The sequence below is a fragment of the Halichoerus grypus genome, chromosome 10 (genome assembly GCF_964656455.1).
Source record: "Halichoerus grypus chromosome 10, mHalGry1.hap1.1, whole genome shotgun sequence".
Taxonomy (NCBI): domain Eukaryota; kingdom Metazoa; phylum Chordata; class Mammalia; order Carnivora; family Phocidae; genus Halichoerus; species Halichoerus grypus.
Window position 1 is genome coordinate 13944436 of NC_135721.1, and position 21702 is coordinate 13966137.

A 21702-nucleotide genomic window follows, 5' to 3' on the forward strand; every position below is an offset into this window, starting at 1 on the left:
CGCCACAGCCCCCATTCTAGAATCTTCAGGACAAGAGAAGAGACACACAACCAGTATAGTTTGAAATAAACTCCCTAGATTATTTTGATAAACTCTCCCCCACTCCTGTACATTTGGGAAGGATGTCACATGCAGTGAACAGTCACATTACAAACAGAAGAGGATTAGAATGCCAGAAGAAGGTTTCACGTGAGTGCTGGAGATGGAGCTCACAGGTGGGAAGGAGCACTGTCCCTGGAGATTCCACAAGGCACCAGAGCAGAAATCACCAGGGATGGGCCTTTATTCCACCCTTTCTGTAATTTGAAGCTACCTCTCAAACTCACTGATCCCGGAGCACATCTGTTTCCTCTTTCTTTTTCAATCTATCTGTATTTTTCCCATCCTTCAAAGTTCACCTCAGTTCTGTTGTCTGATCACCTCCAGCCCATGCAGATCTCTGCCTCAACTTTCTGTGTGACCCTTGCTTGGCACTGAGGACAAACAGCCCTCTAGTGTTGACTATATCAGTTTGCATGCTTAACTTACTCTACGGATTGTTCGAGGTTTTAAATTTCCTAAAGGATGGGATTATGTCTGAGTTTCTTTTGTGGTCTTCACACTGGAGAATGCATAGAAAACAGTAGGTACTCAGTGAGTGTCATGACTGATATATTTTGGACTAGCTTACATCAAATTAAGAAGCAGAGCAAAAGCTATGTATCAGCAGCAGTCTTCTTTAACTAGAGCTGGGGTGGAGTATGTATATATGCATGCACTAGAGAGAGAGGTGGGGGTAGAAGGAACAAGAGAGGGCATGAAGAGGGAAGGAGGAGGGAAATCCCCAGATCTGCTATGTAACTGCTGTGTACTTTAAGCATAGAACAATGGAATGACTAATCTGTTCAGGATGGGTCCTATGGCCATGGAATTAATAAGAACAACTTGATGTGGAAGGCTATATAACACAGAGAAAATAGATTATAGCTTTTGAAGTAAGACCTGATTTTGAATCTAAGTTCTACTATTTATTAGCTGCACATTATTGGACAAGCTACTTTTTCTTTGTGAATCTTAAGTTCTTCATTGATAAAAAATGAGGTAACAATACTATTCTGTTACAAACATTTGGTTTGTAAGAAAATGAGGTGGCATGAAAATAACCAGCTCACTGTGACTATTATGCAGTAGATTATGGTTAAAAAACAGTCAGTGTTTCTTGAAAACGAAACAAAAATAACAAAAGAATGGTAACAGTGAAAGGCTAGGATACTACACTTCATGTTACATTTTGAAGTGGTAGCCAAGGCTTTTTATCCATGTAATCATTGGACCTACCTGCCAGGCCCAGAGCCAGAGACTTCAATATGAAGTCCTGTGGTCCAGAGGCAATGCACCCACCAGGTAAGCTTCGAAGAAGCTTTCCCAGGAGCTTCTGTCTAGAACTCATCTTAGATGGAAAGTACCCTATATGAATAACCTGCTGATTTATTTCTGAATGAGCAGTGTCAGAATTGGTATACTCATGCAGATGGGGTGACCTTTTAATTTTGCATTGATTAAAAGGCTGGTCACAGAGGCAACAATAAAAAACTCTAATTTTCAAGGGTGTGTTTAACCCTTCTCTTTCCTTCTTTGAAGACCAATATTCTACAATGATGATGGGTAACAATTCATTCTATCTACTAACATGCAAAAATGAGCAATGCTTTGTAAAACTAACTAGGCTTTAGTCCTTTCAGCATTCAAGCATTCTAGTTATAAGCTTATCCTAAAGAGTCATTAGTATGACTTACACACAAGGGTAGGTGAGTTGTGTTCAAAGCACTGGCAGCTCACAGAGAAGTAGCTTGAAGTATCTTGAGGGTTCAAAATGTTTTCAAGAGAAACAAGAGGAAACCTTTCCAAATGAACTAAGTTCTGGTCCAATCTTCTGAAATACCTATGTAATTACCCTAGAGATCCACAAGAAGTGGCTTCTGTAATACCAGACTTACTGCTTTATTTCTCCTCCCCATCCCTAATTGTTCATTTTTTGACTAATGCCATAAGGTACATGAGCTGTGATGGTGCCGAACTTCTGTGCCCCTTCAATGTGGAACATGTGGTCATCAAAGAAAATGTGGGGCCTTATCTTCACCAAAATGGGACCTTTGGGGGCTCCAGCAAGGAAAAGAGCTTCGTCTATCTCTAGACCCCAGCGGCGAAGGGTTTTCAGCACTCGGGCGCCTGAACTGGCTGCACTCCTGGCTGTAACCAGGTAGGTCCTGATAGGGCAAAGTAACCGTTCGTCTTTGGCATAAAACTTCTTTTGCAGTCTGCCTAAATCTTCCAGAAAGCCTTTTAAGGGACCCTGTAAAAGGAACATATGTCACAGCTGTGATCCAGTGAGCTAAAGGAAGTGAATGCTGAAAAGGCAGAGGCTTATAAGAGGTTATAAAAGGTTATAGTACTGCATTAGACATGCAGTATTCTAAGGCCAATGGAACAGTCCTGAAACTCCTTGCATTTATGTGAGTGTATTTCCTTGTATGGAACTATCCTTGCATTCCTAGAATAAATGTAGGATGACCAAATAATTTATTATCTAAACATTGATGTTTTAAGAGTGAAAGTTTCTATAAAAAGTAAAAGGGCAACAGACATAAATTATCCATGGCTAAATGGGATACTCTAAGTAAAGTTTGGTTAATCACCAAAAGAACTATTTTAGTTTTCTTTTTGTGAATTGCACACTTTAATATTATGAAGTATACTCCTTTATCTAGTTCAGTGCCTTCTTGGCTCGAATCTAGCCTTGTCTTATATTTACAATTACCTGTGTATCTTCACACTTACTTTTATCTTCAACCTTTCTGAACACTTAGTTTTAGCTGTCTCTCTGGAATAGAGCAAGATTTGGATTCTGCTATGTGTTCCAATCTGGAAGTCTTAATTTTTAAAACAAAGTTGAATTTTAGGCCATTTAAATTTATTGGTATTACAAATATATGTGATAATGGTTCTTTCTTATGATTTTTATTGCATTTTCCTTGTTTAAATATTTTAAAGGATTGTTCATTGGGTGTTTTTTTTTCTTTGTGCATGTGTGTATGTGTGCTTCGTCTAAGATTTAGGAAGGTTTGTATTATTTCCTTCTATTGGTTACCTTTGTGACTATAACTTTTTATAGTACTGTTAGTCCCCCCTTTTTTTTTTAAATCCAGGATCTATTATTTTTTACAGTGAGAAATAATGAAATTACAGTACTTATTCACCTCTCTCTCATCCTCGATTTCTTCTGCAACCGTCCAATTTTACTTGTTTCCTCTTTCTCAGTGTTTATATTTTCATTATTAAAGATTCTTATATTTCTGTTTATCACCTTTACAGCTTATCCTTTGATCACTTATTATAACTGAAGATATCAACATACTTACTCTTCCTTAGGTCTTTTTCCTCCACATTTTCCCAGGTTTCATTAGTTATGTAATTTCTCCATTGTTAGAACACATAATGTGTGCTTTCTTTTCTGCCACCCTATTCCCTACAATTGTTTTAGTTTTAGTTCTGTGATTACATATATTCTGTGCTATTTGTCCCTTTGTGTTTGTAGGCATCTACATATTGGCCAAAATGTTGTCTTCTAGTTTTCTCAAGAAAATCTTATGGAAATAACAATCCCTGATATTTTCAACTGTTGATCTGTTTTCTTTTTACCTAAATGAAATTTTAGCTGGATATAGAATCTGTGATTTAGATTTTCTTTCCATTTTCTTAGATTTTTTATAAGTAGTACTCCACTGTCTTTTGCTATTGAGTGCTGCTGTGGAAAAGACTGAGGACAGCTTGATTTTTTTCCCCACTCATAAGTGAAGGCTGCCCAAAGAATTACCTCATTTTTGATGTCAAAAAATTTTAGTAGGGCACGTCTTAATGATGATCATTTTGTTCAATTTCTTTTAATAGTTTAATGTATGCATTAAAATCTCTGACAATTTATGATGTTTTCTTGGTTTATGTTTTTATATACATTTGCGTCTTTGTATTTACCACATACAACCCTCTCCTTCTCCCCTCAGAACATAATGTTGATGTTTTTCTTCAGGGATTCCAGTTATGCATATGTTGGATTTTCTTTACCTGTGATCTATTTTCTGTCATTTTTCTCTCTAAAATCTTATTTTTCAATTCTACTCATTTCCAGAGTTCTACCATTTAACTTTTTACTATCTCTCCCCTGATTCTTACATTTCTACTTTATGACCCTGACTTGCTTTATTAAGTTTTTAAAAGTTATAGTAAATGTTTAGTCACAATTTTTACCTATACTTTGGCTACTATTTCTAGTGAGAGATCTGCATCTCTTATTAGAGATTTACATCTCTTATTATTCCCTTCTTTGCCTTTTTCTCAGTATCTTTGCTTATATTCTGTGCTGGTTCTGTTTTTATTACTCATCACTGAAGCAGACTGGTTTTCCTTGGAACAATTAGAGGGTTTATGGCAAAGGTCAAGGATAATATTCTAAAGCTGATTTGATTTCATAATTCAAAAGATCCCTTCTTCCCTGCTCTTCAGGAAACACACTGTTTTTTAATAAACATGGCTTATTTAGATGATCATTTGTCTGTTTAGATCTAAACATTATTTAGATCACTGTTTCTCTGTCAGCATATATCAGGGGAAAAAAACAAATAAAATTCACTTTTTAAAGATGAAATATCTGTATCTCTATCTATATATATGTGAAAAAACTATTAACTTTTTTTTTTTTTGGCAACAGCAGCAAAGGGGGTATAGTGACTGTTGGCAGTAGTCACCCAACTCATGACTAGTTTGGCTTTAAAACACAGAGGAATACAATTCTTCTTGCTGCTTTTGAGTAGTTTCCAAAGGGAATAAATAGGGACCGGTCTGTTTATGTCACCATACTCAAACCAGGTATCCATATCATGCTTTCTTATTTCTATTTTTGGGTATGTTTTATAATTTAAACATTTGTGCAGCAGTACAGGTATATAATTTGTCAATAAAAATATAGAAATAGGTAAAGTTACTAAAAAAATACTTTTCTGAGAAGCTGTATGACTTAAAACATTTAGAATGTGCCTAGGATGTAGAAAGTTGGAAAGAGGATCGAGCCCCACATCAGGGTCCCTCCTCGGCGGGAAGCCTGCTTCTCTCTCTCCCACTCCCCCTGCTTGTGTTCCCTCTCTCGCTGTCTCTCTCTCTCTGTCAAATAAATAAAATCTTTAAAAAAAAAAGTTGGAAAAACTGATGATATTCCTATCTTAAAAAGAAAAACCAAGATAATCTAAAAAAAAATCATAACATTTATTGAGCCCATTAGAGAGCTGATAGGTAATAGGACAACAGACTAACATGAAATGTAAAGAAAAAAATCTAAGGGAAAATCTAAGGTTCTCTTCAAGGACATATGGAATTCAAGAACTGGCACATCTTTGGCAAAGCAATGGAGGATGCCATATCAGATACCATATAAGCAAGTATGAAAGATTGAGATAATTAAAAAAGAAGCATATTGATAAAGGCCAGATCTGGACTAATAAGAGAGCAAAGAGGCCCTGAAAGTCACAGACCCAAAACACTCTCTTACAGGCTTTTTTTTCATAGACTTTACTCGTTGCTTATGAGAAAGACTGTAGGCAGGATGGGAAATGAGAGAATACAGTCCTTGGTAGTGCAGGCTGGAGGACAGGAGCAGCTACCACTGTGAGAAAAGACTAAAACTCCACCTTGCCCCATGTTTCCTAAGTAACAAAAGTCTTACACTGCCAGCAGAAGGGCTTCAAACACTGTCACGCCTAGGGCACAGGTAAAGATCCACTGCTGTGGGGGAAAGGGAAAGAAAAAAACCCTCCACGACTGGAAGTGGGATTGGAGACTGTTATGGAAATCAGAAAATAATGGATGGGTATTTTCAAAGTGCTAAAATAAAAATACGGTAAATGCAAAAAACTATATCCAGACAAAATAAAATATTTTTCAAAAGTGAAGGAGAATAAGGAGTTTTTGAGGCAAAGAAAAGCAGAACTTTTGGTAATAGCATATCAGTTCTACATACAGTGTTAAAATATGGTTTTCTGGCAAACTGATTATGATACCAGGGAGAAAGCTGGATTTACACAAAGAAATGAAGATCCCTGGAAATGGTTAAAATGAAAATGAATACAAAAGATATATTTTTTATCTTATCCATATTCATTCTAAATAATTGAGTCAAATAAAAAATAATAGCAAGGTATTGTGAGTTAATAGCATAGGTGAAAATAAAATGTGTGACAATAGCACAAAATATGGGAGGAAGGGGTTGAGAGTATACTGTTGTAAGATTCTTACACTATACATGATGTGGCCTTATATTGTTTGAAAATAGACTGTGATTACCTAAAGTTGTATGTTATCAATCCTAGGGTAATCACTGGAAAACTTAAAATGAGTTATAAGTCAGTAGTGGAGATAAAATGGAATCCTGGAAACATAAAGTACCTACAATAAATCCAAAAGCAAAAAGTAAGAAAAGGAAAAACAAACAACAGATGGAACATATAGAAAAAAGGAGGAAGATGATAGATTTCAATGCAACCAGAGTAATGATCACATTAAATGTAAATGGTCTAAAAATAGCAATTAAAACACAAGGATTGTCAGATTGTACCAAAAAAGTAACACGAACTATATATATATGTATATATATATATATAATCTACAAGAAAGCCAATTTAAATATAGAAACAATCTAAATGTAAAAACATAATAGGTTAAAAGTAAAAATTATAGAAAATATATACAATACAAACACCAGTTCAAAAAACAAACCAAAAAGCAAAAAGCTGCAGTGTTTATATGACTATCAGACAGAGAGACATTACATAATGAAAAGGGATTATTTCACCAAGAAGATATAACGATCCTAAATATTTGGGCAGTAAGCAAAAAAGATTAAAAATACATGAAGCAAAATGCATATAATTAAAAGGAGAAATAGATTAATCCTCAAAGTATACTTGAAGACTTCAACACTGCCTCCTCAATAGTGGATAGAAATAGATAGAAAATCATTGACAATTTGGAAAACCTGGGCAATATTACCTGACTAATACACTGTCAACTTAAGCTAATTGACATTTTTGACTACTCAACAACACAGAATCAACATTCTTCTCAAGTACACATGAAACATTCACCATGATAGGACATATTCTGGGCATAAAACACTCCTCAACAAATTTAAAGAACTGAAATCATACAAAATATATTCTCTATAAATACTTAGTAGTCAAAGAGTGAATGATCTGCCCCAAAGTTCAGGGACAAGGCAAGGATGTGTCCTCTTATGACTCTTGTTGAATACTGTACTGAATGCACTAGCAAAGGTAATAAGGCAGGAAAGATAATTAAAAGACATACAGAATGGAAACATAGAAATAAGTGTTTTTATTCATAGTATTGTCTATGGAGAAAATCTCAGATAATCTACAAAAAATTTACTATACTAACTAGTGAATTTAACAAAGTTGTAAAATGCAAAGTTGATATGCAAAAACCAGTTGTATTTCTGCATATTGCAACAAACACATTGGATATCAAAAATTTTAAATATCATTCACAATAACACAACAATTATGAAATACTTAGGTAGAAATCTAACAAAGTATGTGTGATATCTGTATACAAAAACATTTGAAACACTGATGAAAAAAATCAAAGATGACCTAAATAAATGGAGAGATATACCATGTCCATGGACTGAAAGACTTGATATTAAGACATCCCCCTTCCCAAGATTAAGCTAAAAATTCAACACTATCATAATCAAAATTCCAGCAGGATTTTTTTTCCAGGAGTGCACAAGCTAGTTGTTAAATCTGTATAAAAATGCAAAAGAATCAGAATATCCAAAAGAATTTTGAAAAATAACACATTTGAAGGACTCACACTACCTGATCTCAAGACTTACTATAAAACTGCACTAATCAAGACAGTGTGATATTGGTAAAAGCATAGACACCTATGTTAAAGGAATAGAAAGCCATTCTTTTCCACAAATAATGCTGGAACAATTAGGATATCCATAAGCAGTAAATTGAACTTAACCAATACTTTGCACAAATACAAAAGTTAATTCAAAATAGGTCATAATCCTTAAAAAACACTAAAATTATAAAATTTTGTACAAAAACATAGGAAATTTATGTGACTTTGACAGTTTTTAGATATGACATTAAAAGCACAATTCATAAAAGAATTAACTGACAAATTGAACTTCATCAAAATTATAAGTTTCTGTTCATCAAAATACACTGAAAGATATAAAAAGAATAAAAAGACATGCTTTTTATTTGCAAAACACATCTGATAAAGGACTTCTATCCAGAATACGTTAAGAACTCTCAAACTTCAATAATAAACCCAATACAAATGAGCAAGAGATTTTCCACAGATATATTTGCCGAAGAGTACAAATGATGGCAGATAAACACCTGATAACATGTTCAATGTCATTTGTCACTAGAGAAATGTAAATTAAAACCACAATGAGATACCATTATATAACCACTAGAACAACTTAAAAGAACCAAACGAAAAACAACTTACCAGTACAAAATACAGTGCAACAAAATCTCATGTATAGTGCTATTCAGAATGCAAAGTGGTCTGGTCACTTGGGAAAATACTTTGGAAGTATCTTATAAAGTTAAATATATGACCTAGTGACACATATACCATGTGACCTAGTAATCCTACTCCTAGGTATTTATCCAAGAGAAATCAGATCTTAAGTTTACACAGAACCCTGTATGCAAATGCTTAAAATGGCTTTATTTATAAATGCCAAAAATTGGAAACAACCTAAATATCCTCCAACAAGTAAATGGATAAAGAAAATGTGGTACATCCATAGAAGAGACTCAACAATAGAAAGGAACAGACACTACTAATACATGGAATGATATGGATGTATCTCAAATACATTATGTTAAATAAAAGAAGTCAGATTCAAAAGATTGTATCCTGTGTAGTTCCATTTATGTGACATCCAGAAAAGGCAAAATTATAGGGACAGAAATCAGATTAGTAGGGGATAGATCCTGGAGATAGCAGGGTAGGATGGCTACAAAGAGACACGAGGGAATTTTGTGAGTATAATGAATATTTTGAGTTTGGTAATGGTTTCATAACTGTATACACTTGTCAAAACTCTTAGAAGCATCCACTAAAAATTATGAATTTTACTATATATAAATTACACCTCAACAGTTCTGATTAAAACACACACACACACACACACACACACACACACACACACACAGTTTAAATATCACTTGCTGTAACATGAGGTGAGTTAGTGAAACTCTTCAGCTTTCTGTTTTCTATTTATATTTTTATAAGTCTAATAAAAATAACAACATTTAAGTTTATCTTATGTTCAAGAAGAGCTGAGAAAAAAGACCAATTCTTTGGTAAAATTCTTAGATTAAAACTAAATAATCTATCAGTTCAGATTCAGTTTGGAGAATATTTTGATGTTTCAGATTTCCTTTGGTTCAGAAGTTGTAAGTTTTGTTCATTTTATACTGTGACTTTAACACTTCAGTTCATGGATTGATTCCAAAAAACCTAAATATTCAGTTTCATTTTGATTAGGTGTTCATAGCTTGAACTTTTTTGAGGCTCATTATTTTGATTTAATTTGAGCTCTCATTTGTGCAAATTTTCTCAGTTAAGTAATGCTGTTAGTGAGTTTGAGGTTTATGGGCAGAGAGGTCCACAAATGTTTACTGACCTATTGGAAATCACTTTACTATTCTGAGAACTTATTATGTAGAAATAGCTTACTGGTAAGCCATATTACTTCTATCACTTGTAATTTGGAGGTGAACTCATTATCATGAGAAGATCATAGAAACACTTCCAAAAAGGATAGATAAAAGAATGCTAAAACAAAACAAAACAAAACAAACAAAAACCCAAGTTTGCAGTATATGTTTCAAAATGAGGAGTTCATGAAAGGGAGCAAAGTATAAAGGATAAGAAATGAGGAGTGGCTGCCTAAAATAATTTAAAATATGTATATCTATATGTTGGAAAATAAGTAGATGAAAATTAATTAGAACTCACTGAACCTACCTGAGCAAGAGGCTTATTCTCAAACATTGTTTCATGTTGAAAGAATTTGTCCAGCCCGTGCTCCTTGGCAATATGTTCAGATTCGTCAGAGAAGAGGACGGCATCCCCATCAAAGGCCACACGGAGCTGTGTGTCACAGTAAGCCATGTCTTTGGCTCCATCAAACATTGTTGCAGAGGCGATCCCTGGCAGACCATGGAGATTTATTAATACTCTTCTCAGGGGCATCAGTTTCTTCTACCATTTTAATGATTAAAAAAAGAAAAAAAAAAGGTCCTCCCAGACCTTGAAATATTTTTTTTCCCTATGTAACCTGATGACTCAATTGCTCTTTATAACCACACATCTCAAAACAATTGTTTACACACTGCCTCCATTTCTATAATGGATGGGAAAGTGTAAAATGGGATGTAGGACAATCACTGAGCATGTCCACCTCCAAGAAGGTCAAAGCTCTGAAAGACAGATTTAGGGGCTGCTACTTGTGGAATCACCTTAGCAGAAAATTTAACAAAGACATAAGCCACATAATCATATATGAAGCCCAATGAACCTCTTTAATAAAGAGGTGCAAACCTCTTTATTAACTTGAGGGATAAAACCAAATGAATACCTTCTTGTATTGCTTCTTGTACTTTTTCAGAATCTGCAGAAAGATACAAGTTGGTAAGATATGCCTTCAAATAGCCAATGGGGCTTTTTCCACCAGTCAGACAGAAGCGGTCAATTAATAAGCCTATTATTGGGCAAGAAAGACTTTGTTATGTCAGAGACTAAAGACAATATACTTACTGTAAATGTAAACCAAAATTATCTTAGTAATAATTGAGTGCTTATTGAGGTTTTAGAATTACCTTTGTAGCACTAATATTGAAAAATTGCTATGTTGTATATAAAAAAGCTATTTTTTATTAAGTATGTCCACATAGACCATGCCAATTTGCTCTCACAACAATTGTATGATAGGCATTATTATCATCATTACAGAAAAGGAAACTGAGACATAAAGACTTGTCTAAGCCCACTGATTGACACTGACTCTTGTCTAGACTAGACAGAGTTCTTTTAATTCAACCATAGGCTATTCACTTGTTGAAAGAGATAGTTAATGTGTGACTCTATTTTAAGTACCATTTCTGTATTTCTTCAGGAACAGTATAATAGTAATGACAAGCAGTGCTAGAATTTAAACTGTTTTCTAAAAACAACAACAGGTCTGAAATTGTTTCTTTCTTGACTTGAAATTGTATTTATTTATTTATTTTTAAAGACTTATTTATTTGAAAGAGAGAGAAAGCAACCATTAGCAGGGGGGTGGGGGAGGGGCAGAGGGAAAGGGAGAGAGAATCCTCAGGCAGACTCCTAGCTTGAGTCAGGGCTTGATCCCATGACCCCCAAATCATGACCGGAGCCAAAACCAAGAGCCACTGCTTAACCGACTGAGCCACCCAGGTGTCCCCTGACTTGAAATTTTAAATGTAATTATTTAGGAGACTAAATATTAAAATACCATTAAATGTCTTTCAATCAACAACAATTAAAAAACAAATGCTAGATATTGGTGAAAGTTTTGTAAAATAGGCACCCATTTTCACTTTGGATGAAAGTATAAATTGGTACAAACTACCTAGAAAGTAATTTGACAATATGTATCAAGAAATGTAACTGGTTTATACCTTTTGACCTTTTTGTTAGTTTTATTCTAGGGGAATAATCTGAAACTCTGATAAAGATTTATGTGGAAAGGTCTCAGTTCAGGATAATTTGTAAAAGCAGAACACTGTTTTGAGAGCAGTTAAATAAAGTATAACATTATGCATATAAATAGTATATACCCATTCAAAGTGTTTTTAGATTCATAATAAACTGGGTAGCTGCACATGATATAAAGCAGAATTTTGAGTCTAGTCAGTTGTTTTTCCTCTGTATGGACCCACAGAGTAGGTAAGGTCCATCAACAATTGGGGTGGAAGTGTTTGCTATGGTATTAACAAAATACTTTCAGTTTTTCACTAAAGCCAACATTGGACATAAGTGTCACAAAAGTGTATTCCACAACCCTTAAATAATATTATAAATTAATATTAATATATGATCAGAAATTATTTGGTGGCATTGGGGACTTCAGAAAGAGTTAAAACATCTTCCCACTTCTTAAGGAGATCACAGTCCACTGAGCAGTCAGGCATGTAAAACAGAGAATGATAATGTAACAGGCCACAGCAGAGGGAGATACAAATTGCCTTCAACACCCAGAGAAGGGAAGCAACCAACTAACTCTTCCAGGTGAAAGGCTGTTATTCCATGAATAAGGCTGCATGAGAAGATGGAGCTCAATCAACTCATTAGCAGAATTGACAGGTAGATAACTGTGCTTCCTTATGCTGCTAGCCTTGTTGGGCTCAGTTTGGTGAGGGATAGATAGACCTAAGTCACCTACTAAATTGTGCAAGATTGTGTGTTGTAAAATATAATGGCTGCTGTTTACTGAGTGATTATGCTACTCATCTATGCTAAACCTTTTATCTGTGTTCTCTTTCCATGTCATAACACTATGAAAAGCTGCTTTTTTTGAAAGACAAACCTTTTTTTAAAGTATGTCTCAGACATTAGCCTTTTTTTTAATTTTAAAAGATTTTATTTATTTATTTGACAGAGAGAGAGAGAGAGAGAACACAAGCAGGGGGAGCGGCAGAGGGAGAGGGAGAAGCAGGCTCCCTGCTCAGGACTTAATCCCAGGACCCTGGGATCATGACGTGAGCCGAAGGCAGATGCCTAACTGACTGAGCCACTCAAGCGCCCCTCAGACATCAGCTTTATAATTAGGATAATGTAAAACTCATAAGTTGTAATACATCTTGTTTATTTATAAGCATGCCCACTTTAAACCTTGAATTTAAATATGCCAAAGTTCAACCTTACTTTGACTTGACATACTCATAAGCCTGGATAGGTCACTTAGAAAATAGTCTAAAGGTCCCCAAAGAATAAGTCATGGAATTCCATAACAGGAAATTGGGGATTTTCTCTTAAAGAATCCAACACACTGATGGAAATGCTATGAGGAGACTAGAGTCAGTCAAAATTTCCACGTAAAGGAACAAAGACAATTTTGCTGACATGGGTATGGATTTGATGTGTAGGGAGAGCAGTCAGGGAGAATCAGATCGTAAGAGTGGAAAGGAAAGGTGAAAGCCCATAAACCTTAAACGCAGATCTGTGGTGAGCAAGAAGTTTGATCACACAGAGAAAGCCTCTGGGTGGATGGCTTCTTGAAGTCAAGTTCAGAAGTGAAAAACATAAAACAGAGAAGTATACTGCAGGAGCTGGGATTAAGACTTTGAAATTCACACTTGACAAGTTAAGTCCAGAGCTTTGGGCCTAACTCTGTGCTAAAGTTAAAAATGAACATGGCCTCTCTTTCTCTGACATGGGCAAATAAACATTCCTCACGCAGAAGGGGTGTGAGTATCAACGACACTGCATTAGTCAGGCCACAGCCAGCAAAATCACATGGCTTCCCTCTCCCAGAGCAGCAAGCTGTTCTTCCACATGGTATTTATTTTACTTACCATAGTGATTGACGCTGTTTATAAGCCGCACTCCCACTTGGGCATGGTTATTAGTCATCAGTACAATATCAAATAAGTCCTGTTCATGAGGATACAGCTCACGGAGTCTAGCATTGACATGCTGTAGTGCCTGCAGGTTACAAACACAAGCACACGTAAGGAGGACCAGGCAAGGTGGCCGTTGGAGTCTGGAGTCTGGAGAGAAACGACATCATTGGTGTCAAATTCAAACTCTGGAGACTCTTTACTGAGAGACTGTGGCTCTTTTAAGGCAGGGTTATGCCATTCATTTCTCTATTTCCAGCCTCTTTTATACAGGACCTCGTTAATGTTTACTGAATGGATAGGCAATGTTTGTTGAAAATTGTTATGACATTTGGTTTTCTAGAATTCTCTCTGTGGGGCAGGTAGAGAGAAGGATCGGGCCAACACTTTCAAGCTTGTCTATTTTTTTTTTTTTATTCCTAAAATCTGTTTTTCTTTCTTGATCATTGGGTGATTATTATTTCTTGTGAAAATATAGAATATAGAACACTTCATGAATTAGCATGTTATCCTTGCACAGGAGTCATGCTAATGGTCTCTGTATTGTTCCAGTTTTAGGATATGCGCTACCAATGCACTTTGTCTATTTTTTAAATATGAGTCTTTAGAATAGGTTAGCGGCTTCCTCCCATGCTTCTACCGTGCCCCATAAGTACTTTCTACTCACGACTTGTAGGTGTCATTTTTTTCTGCCTGGTTATGTTATTGTATAACATTTGTATAAGTTATATAGAGTATCAGTGTTACAAGTGCTATACATTTCAGTGTAACTTAAGAGAACCTTACTTTTTCTATTAAAATCATGCCCCCCCCCCCCAATGCCAACAAGATCATCTTGATCTTCTTAATATGTTATGTTTGGGGCAAAAGCATCTCAAGTGAATTTCATCTCATTTTAATGAGGCATTTTGTTTCTACTGCTGGGATTGTAAACTCATTATTGCTTCCAGTTACCACTCCTAGGAAGGGAACAAAGGTGTTTCTTACAGGTGTCATGATTAGAACTCCACTGAGCGCCTTCTCAACATCCCAAATCTAGAACTGGAGGCCCTTCCTCACCAGTCTGGGAGCCTCCCATGGAAGCATAAGCTGGCCTGAGGTCAACTTGAAAAGGGCAAGAATTACAATGGGGGGACCGGGAAATATAAGGGAAACTGGATGAGATCCCAAGGGTCTGCCTGGGTCCTTCCGTCTCCATCCAGGGTCCTGACATTCCAAACAGAGTTTTGCAGGGTACCTTAACAAAGCGGAACGCGGGCCCTGGGGTCAGGATGACGTTTTCGTTGTTGAGTTGATATTCCATGTACTTTTCTAGACCCTCTTCCTCGTAGATTTTCCTGCCGTCCACCATGTTGAAAAGCGCCCGGGATGACACAGCGATGGTGATGGCATTCTTGGGTTTGGGCTGCAGAGAGGGGCGCCAATGGGAGGATAGTCAGTCACACAGACCAAAGGGATCAGAAAAGGGGCGTATGCCAGGGCAAAGTGGGAAGAAAACATCTAGGCCCCGCTTGGAGCACTGGGATGTTGGAGACAGCCAAGGGCTGGTATTCCCTCCCAACTCCTGAGGCTGCAGGGGTAGGGGAGAAGCAGGGGTCTGGGCAGGACTTCACTACACATTGGAGAGAAGGGAGGCTGGGGGAGACTCAGGTTTGCAGGGTTGCACGGAGGGGAGTTTCCAGTACCAAGTCGGTGGGCCCTGCTCACCGGTCGGGGGCGGGAGCAGCTCGGGATCTTCTCATATAGAGTTTTCACGGAGGCCCAGTAGGCTTCCTCATCGTCCTCCTCTTCCTCCTGTTGCTGATGCTGCCGGGGCAGTTCCGACAGACAGTCCCGGTCTAGCTGGGAGGAGTAGGTCGATCTGCGCTGGCTATAGGACTTCCATTCGGTGGGGGGCGTGCGCGGGTAATCCCGTTGCTGCGTGGAGTCCCGGATATCCCTCACGATGCCATGAGCCCAGGCTTCGGGATTCTCGTGCATCTTGGTGCTGCGCCGGGAAGAGCTATAGGGCTCCGGCGGGGTGGGAGGACGCGAGTCGAGAGGCATGGGTGGAGTGGAAGGCAAAGGTGGCGTGGGCGGCGAGGGCTGCTCTGACAGCTGCTTCAGGGACTCTTGCTGGCTGGGGGAGGTGGATGAAGTCCGGGAGGTCGTGGAGCTACTGGGGGGCTGGAGCAAGAAAGCGGGAGTCTGAGTTAGATGCTCACCTGTCCCCATCTCTGTCCAGCAGGAGTCAAGAGGCCTTCCCCTTCCCTCTGTTCCATTCTTAGCCCTTAGTTGGATCCTGGTTCATCATAGCTCCTTTCAGTAGGGCTCGAAGGGGCTCAGATGTTTCAGGGCCCCAGTTATTGTATATTTCTGTTACACGGACACAGAGATAGACCTATTTTATTTTCCCCTACCTTCCCCCATCAGCACATCACACTTTTTTTTTTTTTTTTTCTGGAGTTGATAGGGCACAGGTCTTCTTCCTTGCCCTTAGGCAGCTGGCCTGTAGTTTGCAAAGTACTGTTGCTTGCTTCCCTTATACTTGCTCAGAGACCTCCAGGTAGGATGGAGGGCTTGAGTAAAGGTCCTTGCTTACCACTGCCTTCATCTGTGACCTCCAGTTAACTCTATGAACAACTAGACCAGATGTTCCCACCAGCAGACTCTACAAAACACCTAGAGGTATCTCTTTCTACATTTCTCCTGTGATTAATGCAGTGATTGCTGGGAAGGTTGGTAGACTGGAGAACCAAGTATCTTCCCATTGCCTTCAGAACTCTGTGTGCCAGTGGAGCTCATTTGGAGAGAATCCTCTTCCTAATTAAAAAGGAAGGATTCTAGAGAAAAATACCTTTACTAAGGTGTGCAATAAATTATTAGGCATCTATATTTCAGTTTTCATGATTGTTTCACATATTTCAAAAGGCATATTCTTGGTCAGACTATTGAGCCACTTTTCACAGAGATACATGTTCTCCCAGTGGCGAGGTCTGTGTCACTCTCTCTCTGCATCCAAAAACTTAATCTCAAAACTAACATTTTCCTCTCATGGGGCCAGGCCTAGTTAAGGGACCAAAGCACCACACAATCTAATACTTTTCAACAATTTATCTACTTTGTTGATTTTTCCACCCCTTCTTCTTCTTTTTTTTTAGTTTAAATCCAACTAATTAACATATAGTATATTATTAGTTTCAGAAATAGAGTTCAGTGATTCATCAGTCTTATATAATCCCTAGTGCTCTTTACATCATGAGCTCTCCTTAATGTCCATCATCCAGTTACACCATCCCCCTACCTCCTTCCCTCCAGCAACCCTCAGTTTGTTTCCTATGATTAAGAGTCTCTTATGGTTTGTCTCCCTCTCAGATCTCATCTTGTTTTATTTTTCCCTCCCTTCCCCTATGATCCTCTGTTTTGTTTCTTAAATTCCACATATGAGTGAGATCATATGATAATTGTTTTTCTCTAATTGACTTATTTTGCTTAACATAGTACCCTTTAGTTCTATCCACGTCATTGCAAATGGCAAGATTTCATTTTTTTTGATGGTTGAGTAGTATTCCGTTGTATATATGTACCACATTTTCTTTATCTATTCATCTGTTGATGGACATCTGGGCTCTTTCCATAGTTTGGCTATTGTGGACATTGCTGCTATAAACATGGTCCATCCTGTCTTCTAAGGCTTGATTATTCAGTAAATAGTTGTTGAATAAAGGAAGGAAGGACAGAGAAGTCAAAGGGCTTAATCATTAAGTTAGTGTACAGCTTATAGACTTAGTGACCCTGGGTTTTAATCTACCTCTATTAGTGTTATTAATGTGAGATCTTAGGCAAATTACTCTGTGTTTCAATTTTCTCAACTGTAGAATGGGGCTTATGGGTTTGTCTTTTTGTTTGTTTTAATGATGACTGATTTAGCTAACACATGTAAAGTACATAGAACAGGGCTTGGCACATAGAAAGCATAAGTAAATGTTAACTATTATTATTATCATTATCATCATCATTATTATATCATGTTCTCCTTCATTTCATCTCCCATCTCTACCTTAAGACTGGCGCTCTTGCTTCTGGGTTCGTCTATTGATGGACCTCTCGTGGATGGGCTTCGTGAAGTTCGGGACCACTGATTTCGTACAAGGTACCCTCGAGAATCAGTCTTTGGCAGTGATAATTCCTGTGATCCCTTTGGAGGAAAGAAGAGACCCAGGGGTGTAATACCCCACCACCCACTACTGCCATGCCTGTGCCTACAAAACAACCATTTCAAGCTAAACATAGCAGAACCCAATGAGAAAGTTCCTGTCCTATATGACCTTAATTCAACATTGACCCTTATGTACTATTCTAGCTCTGGCCCAATCCTAAATTCTGTGATGAACAAAAAATGGAGATCCACCTGGAAGAGAATCCAAAACTAAGAAACAAATCTGATGTCTCATATTTTTTCACCTGTGACCCTTCTTTTATGGAACATGGTAGAGTTGACCATTTTTCTGACCTTTTCCCCACTTCTTCCCTTAAGGTTAAGCCTGTTAGCTGAAGCTAAGATGACATATTTACCATTTTTGAGCACACTACAAAGATGAGGGTGGCCACCACCTAAGTGAGGCTGCACCAGGGCTCCCAAGCAGCTGCCTAAGGGGGAGTAGAGCACTCTAGCATTTCCTTTGGGAGGAATCAGACTGGAAGACACTATGGAGAGGCAAGTGGAAGTTTCTATTCCCCATATCCTTCCCCTCACCCAGATTGCCTGTGGTTCCCCTCCAAAATCAGTAGTTTGATCTCTGCTCACCCTGATCATGGTGATCTGCCGGCCCTGCTCCCACAACAGGCACATGTGAATATAAATACGTATTGTGCGGCAGGGGCCAAGAGGTACTGTTCCCTCAGCTGCACAAAGGCAGCGTCTACACGACGAGTGACCTCGCATGGGGCAACATCTCAGCAAGTGATTCGGATTGACTGCACGCCTCATCTGAAAGATTGTGCAGAAAATGGTCAATGCGATGGCCAGACTCCCCTTCCCTCCCTGATCTGAACATAGACCAGTCTCCTCCCATAGGCTGAGCAGAGAAGATGACTGTGGGGATGTATACTGGTGGGGAAGGCAGGGACCAGCTTCTCCTAGTTTGTCCTTAACCTCTCCATGAGGACATTAGGTATCCCTTAGTAGAAATCTTGGCAGCTCAGTCTTCTCTCCCAGAACTTTCCTGCCCCCTTAAATTTTCTGTTGTGCTTTCTGCTCTTTAATTCTCTTGCCAACTCTAAAGAGGTCAGCTCACCTGAGTGCTCAGACGAACTCCTGATTTCTCAGAATCCTTTCTTTTCTCTGTGTCTAGGCTGTCTTTTGAGTTCCTCGATCCAGTCTCATTCTTAATATGGAAACAAAGAATGTTTATTAATTAATCTCAGGAGCATTAGAAACCTTGAGTTTGGGAATAAAAGGGTGAATAAAAATTAGAATTTGTTTCTTTGCCAATATAAAAAAATATATATGTATATAAATTTTAGACATTTTCCCTCTGTTCTACAGACATTAATAAAAATAACACATATCAGAGAACTATATAAACAATTTTTTAAAAAGATTTTATTTATTTATTTGACAGAGAGAGACACAGTGAGAGAGGGAACACAAGCAGGGAGAGTGGGAGAGGGAGAAGCAGGCTTCCCGCTGAGCAGGGAGCCCGATGTGAGGCTCAATCCCAGGACCCTGGGATCATGACCTGAGCCGAAGGCAAATGCCTAACGACTGAGCCACCCAGGTGCCCCTAAATAATTTTTAATATAGAAATTTGTTGGTTTATAGATTTAAGGCATGAGGCATTTATCATTAAAAAAAATGATATCAAGCGAAATGCTATGGGAAAATTTTCCAGAGCTCAGCAGGATTTTGATTTAAATGTGAAACTGCTCACACAGAATAACTTTTATTTTCTCTACTGCTCTGAAGGTTGATACTTAAGGAACTTTTCCTTTGGCCATGTAGAATTGAAACTTCTTTTGTTTGTTTTCTTAATAAACCCTAACTCCAATCTTCTGTGGATCTAAGTCTGACGAATATTAGCTTGATTTTTAAAATGAAGGTTCTTAATCCTGTGCAGATCCATTGACAATCCTGCCTTCTGTACATATTTTCTAATTATTCATACCAGCTAGAGTGAAAGGAGGTTTCTCATGAGTAAACTAATAGGGAAGGCTATGTAGGAGGGCACAGGGAGATGATTCGTGTCATGGACACTATTCAAATATGTTCATTTTCGATTGCGGGAAATACCATTTTATTGGAGCATTATTTGTATTGTTTCATGCTAATTCGGTAGCTGTACTGCGATCAAGATTAGTGTTATTTCTCTGTTTTAAGAGCTCATCTTCTAGCTTAGACCAATGTGCTCAGGAGCAGTCTGTGCCTAATACTCTTTTTGTATTAGTGTTCGTTGGATGATTGAGTCTATGACTGCAGAGCTGCGTGGTCCTAGAACTAGATACTAAAATCCTTCCAGCCACTCCCTACATCGTAACCATAAAATCCTGTCACTTATAACTGCAAAAGAGATTTGAAACTCAATCCCTTTTCTCCATCCCTATTATCATCGCCTTGTTCCAGATCTCAGATCATTATGGGCCTGCATTCTTAGAATTGTAGACTTTTGATTAGATTTCATAACCTCATATCCTCCCAACTTCTAGATCCATCGACCCCATCTATTTAAAGTGATATTTATAAAACATAAATATAATTATGCTTCATTTCTGGGTACTGGTTTTACAGACCCAGAGTCTCATGGTGTATCCTGTCTACCTCCAACTTGCCCTCCACGGTACACTTTTATCTCTATGTTCGCTTGTGCTAAATGCCTGTATTTGCCTACATATCACCCTATTTCCTTCTAACCGCCTCTTCTCTTTAATGTTCTTCAAAGTCCAGCTCAGTATGACCTGGGAGAAGTTCCCAGAGTTAAACATTCCTTTGTGTTGCCTGTGTCTTTTGTACATACTTTTACTGAGCACTGAATTGTACTTTGTTTATGTATTCTCTTTCCTACTAGGTTGTGCATTCTCCAAAGATAGCAACAGTGTTTTCACCTCTTGTCACTAACATATGAGCATACAAATGCTGAATTATTAGATTGACTGATTCTGAATGCTTTAATCTCATTTTTCTTCATTCTTCATATTCTTTATTTTCCTTCCCTTTACTCCACATGTAGTCATTATCTGAAGTGATTTAATTGTTGCAGAACATTCCCAGAGGTAATGATATCTACATTTGTTGATGTCTACATTTCCTTAGCTCTTTGGCAAGATTCTAGGACATTCAATTCACTCACCTTCTTTTTCTGTTTCAGAGATGTTTGACTCATTTCTTTTAAGTCCTGAATTTCTTTTGTTGTTATGCAGGTTTTCCTCTCCCCAGCTCCATTTCCTGTTGTTTCTGTTGCTCTGCCTTGGTTTGCATTTAGAATGTCAAATTTATGACATCATATGTGATTCCATAGTAACAAACTGACTCTTAATATGTGACTATTAAAAAAAAGCAATAGTATTTCTTCATATTTGAGTATATCCACTCATAACCGTTCTTAGAGTTTTTAGGAAATGATGTCTAAACAATGTTAAAATGTTTAATATGAAGCGATACCAATATTACTGCTTCTTTCTTTTTAAACATTACTATATTACTCATCATATAAACCCCACTGTGGCTGTACATTTTCTGGCCGTGCCAAAATAAATGGTAAACTCATTTGTGGACCCAATCATTTATTATTGTTCATCCTGACAGATTTTGGAGAACTTTTTGCAATCTGAGGACTATTTTTGACAGCTGAGATTTCATTCTAGACATGGAGTTTAGACTTATTTTTAGCTTTAATGTTGGATGTTTCTTTCACAATGCCAAGGCCATTTCTATGTCACAAATTCAAAGCATTCTCCCTATGGCCAGATACAGTGTAGTAGAATGATACCTTCACTG

At 37.7% G+C, this 21702-nt stretch overlaps 1 protein-coding gene and 1 non-coding gene across 6 annotated transcripts; both read right to left on the reverse strand.

Annotated features, from left to right (window-relative positions):
* Positions 1-1999: 1999 nt before the first annotated feature.
* NT5C1B (5'-nucleotidase, cytosolic IB) lies at positions 2000-21088 on the reverse strand. Of its 5 annotated transcripts, none has more exons than XM_078055999.1 (10): positions 21056-21088; positions 19008-19096; positions 18517-18649; positions 17770-17907; positions 15438-15896; positions 14968-15135; positions 13686-13815; positions 10727-10849; positions 10114-10298; positions 2000-2332 (listed from the first exon to the last, which is right to left on the reverse strand). In XM_078055999.1, exons 1-10 carry the CDS (start codon positions 21086-21088, stop codon positions 2000-2002), a joined length of 1791 nt encoding a protein of 596 aa, XP_077912125.1. The 5 variants fall into 5 exon arrangements, with proteins under 5 accessions (XP_077912125.1, XP_077912124.1, XP_077912123.1 ...); XM_078055998.1 differs by having other exon boundaries at positions 18517-18699; positions 19007-19096; XM_078055997.1 differs by having other exon boundaries at positions 15438-15894; positions 17762-17907; positions 18517-18699; positions 19007-19096.
* On the reverse strand, positions 14206-14308 carry LOC118540804 (U6 spliceosomal RNA). Its single transcript, XR_004919807.1, has one exon. It is a non-coding gene; the product is annotated as a U6 spliceosomal RNA (small nuclear RNA).
* Positions 21089-21702: the final 614 nt, after the last annotated feature.

Excerpts from the sequence above, each read along its gene's own strand:
- NT5C1B (XM_036100126.2), bottom strand. The coding sequence starts at position 21,088 with ATGAGTCAAACATCTCTGAAACAGAAAAAGAAG. Across the intron at positions 13,816-14,967 it reads CCGCGTTCCGCTTTGTTAAG|GCACTACAGCATGTCAATGC; the intron begins GTACCCTGCAAA and ends TGTAACCTGCAG. Across the intron at positions 10,299-10,726 it reads ACAAGAAGCAATACAAGAAG|GGATCGCCTCTGCAACAATG; the intron begins GTATTCATTTGG and ends ATGGTCTGCCAG.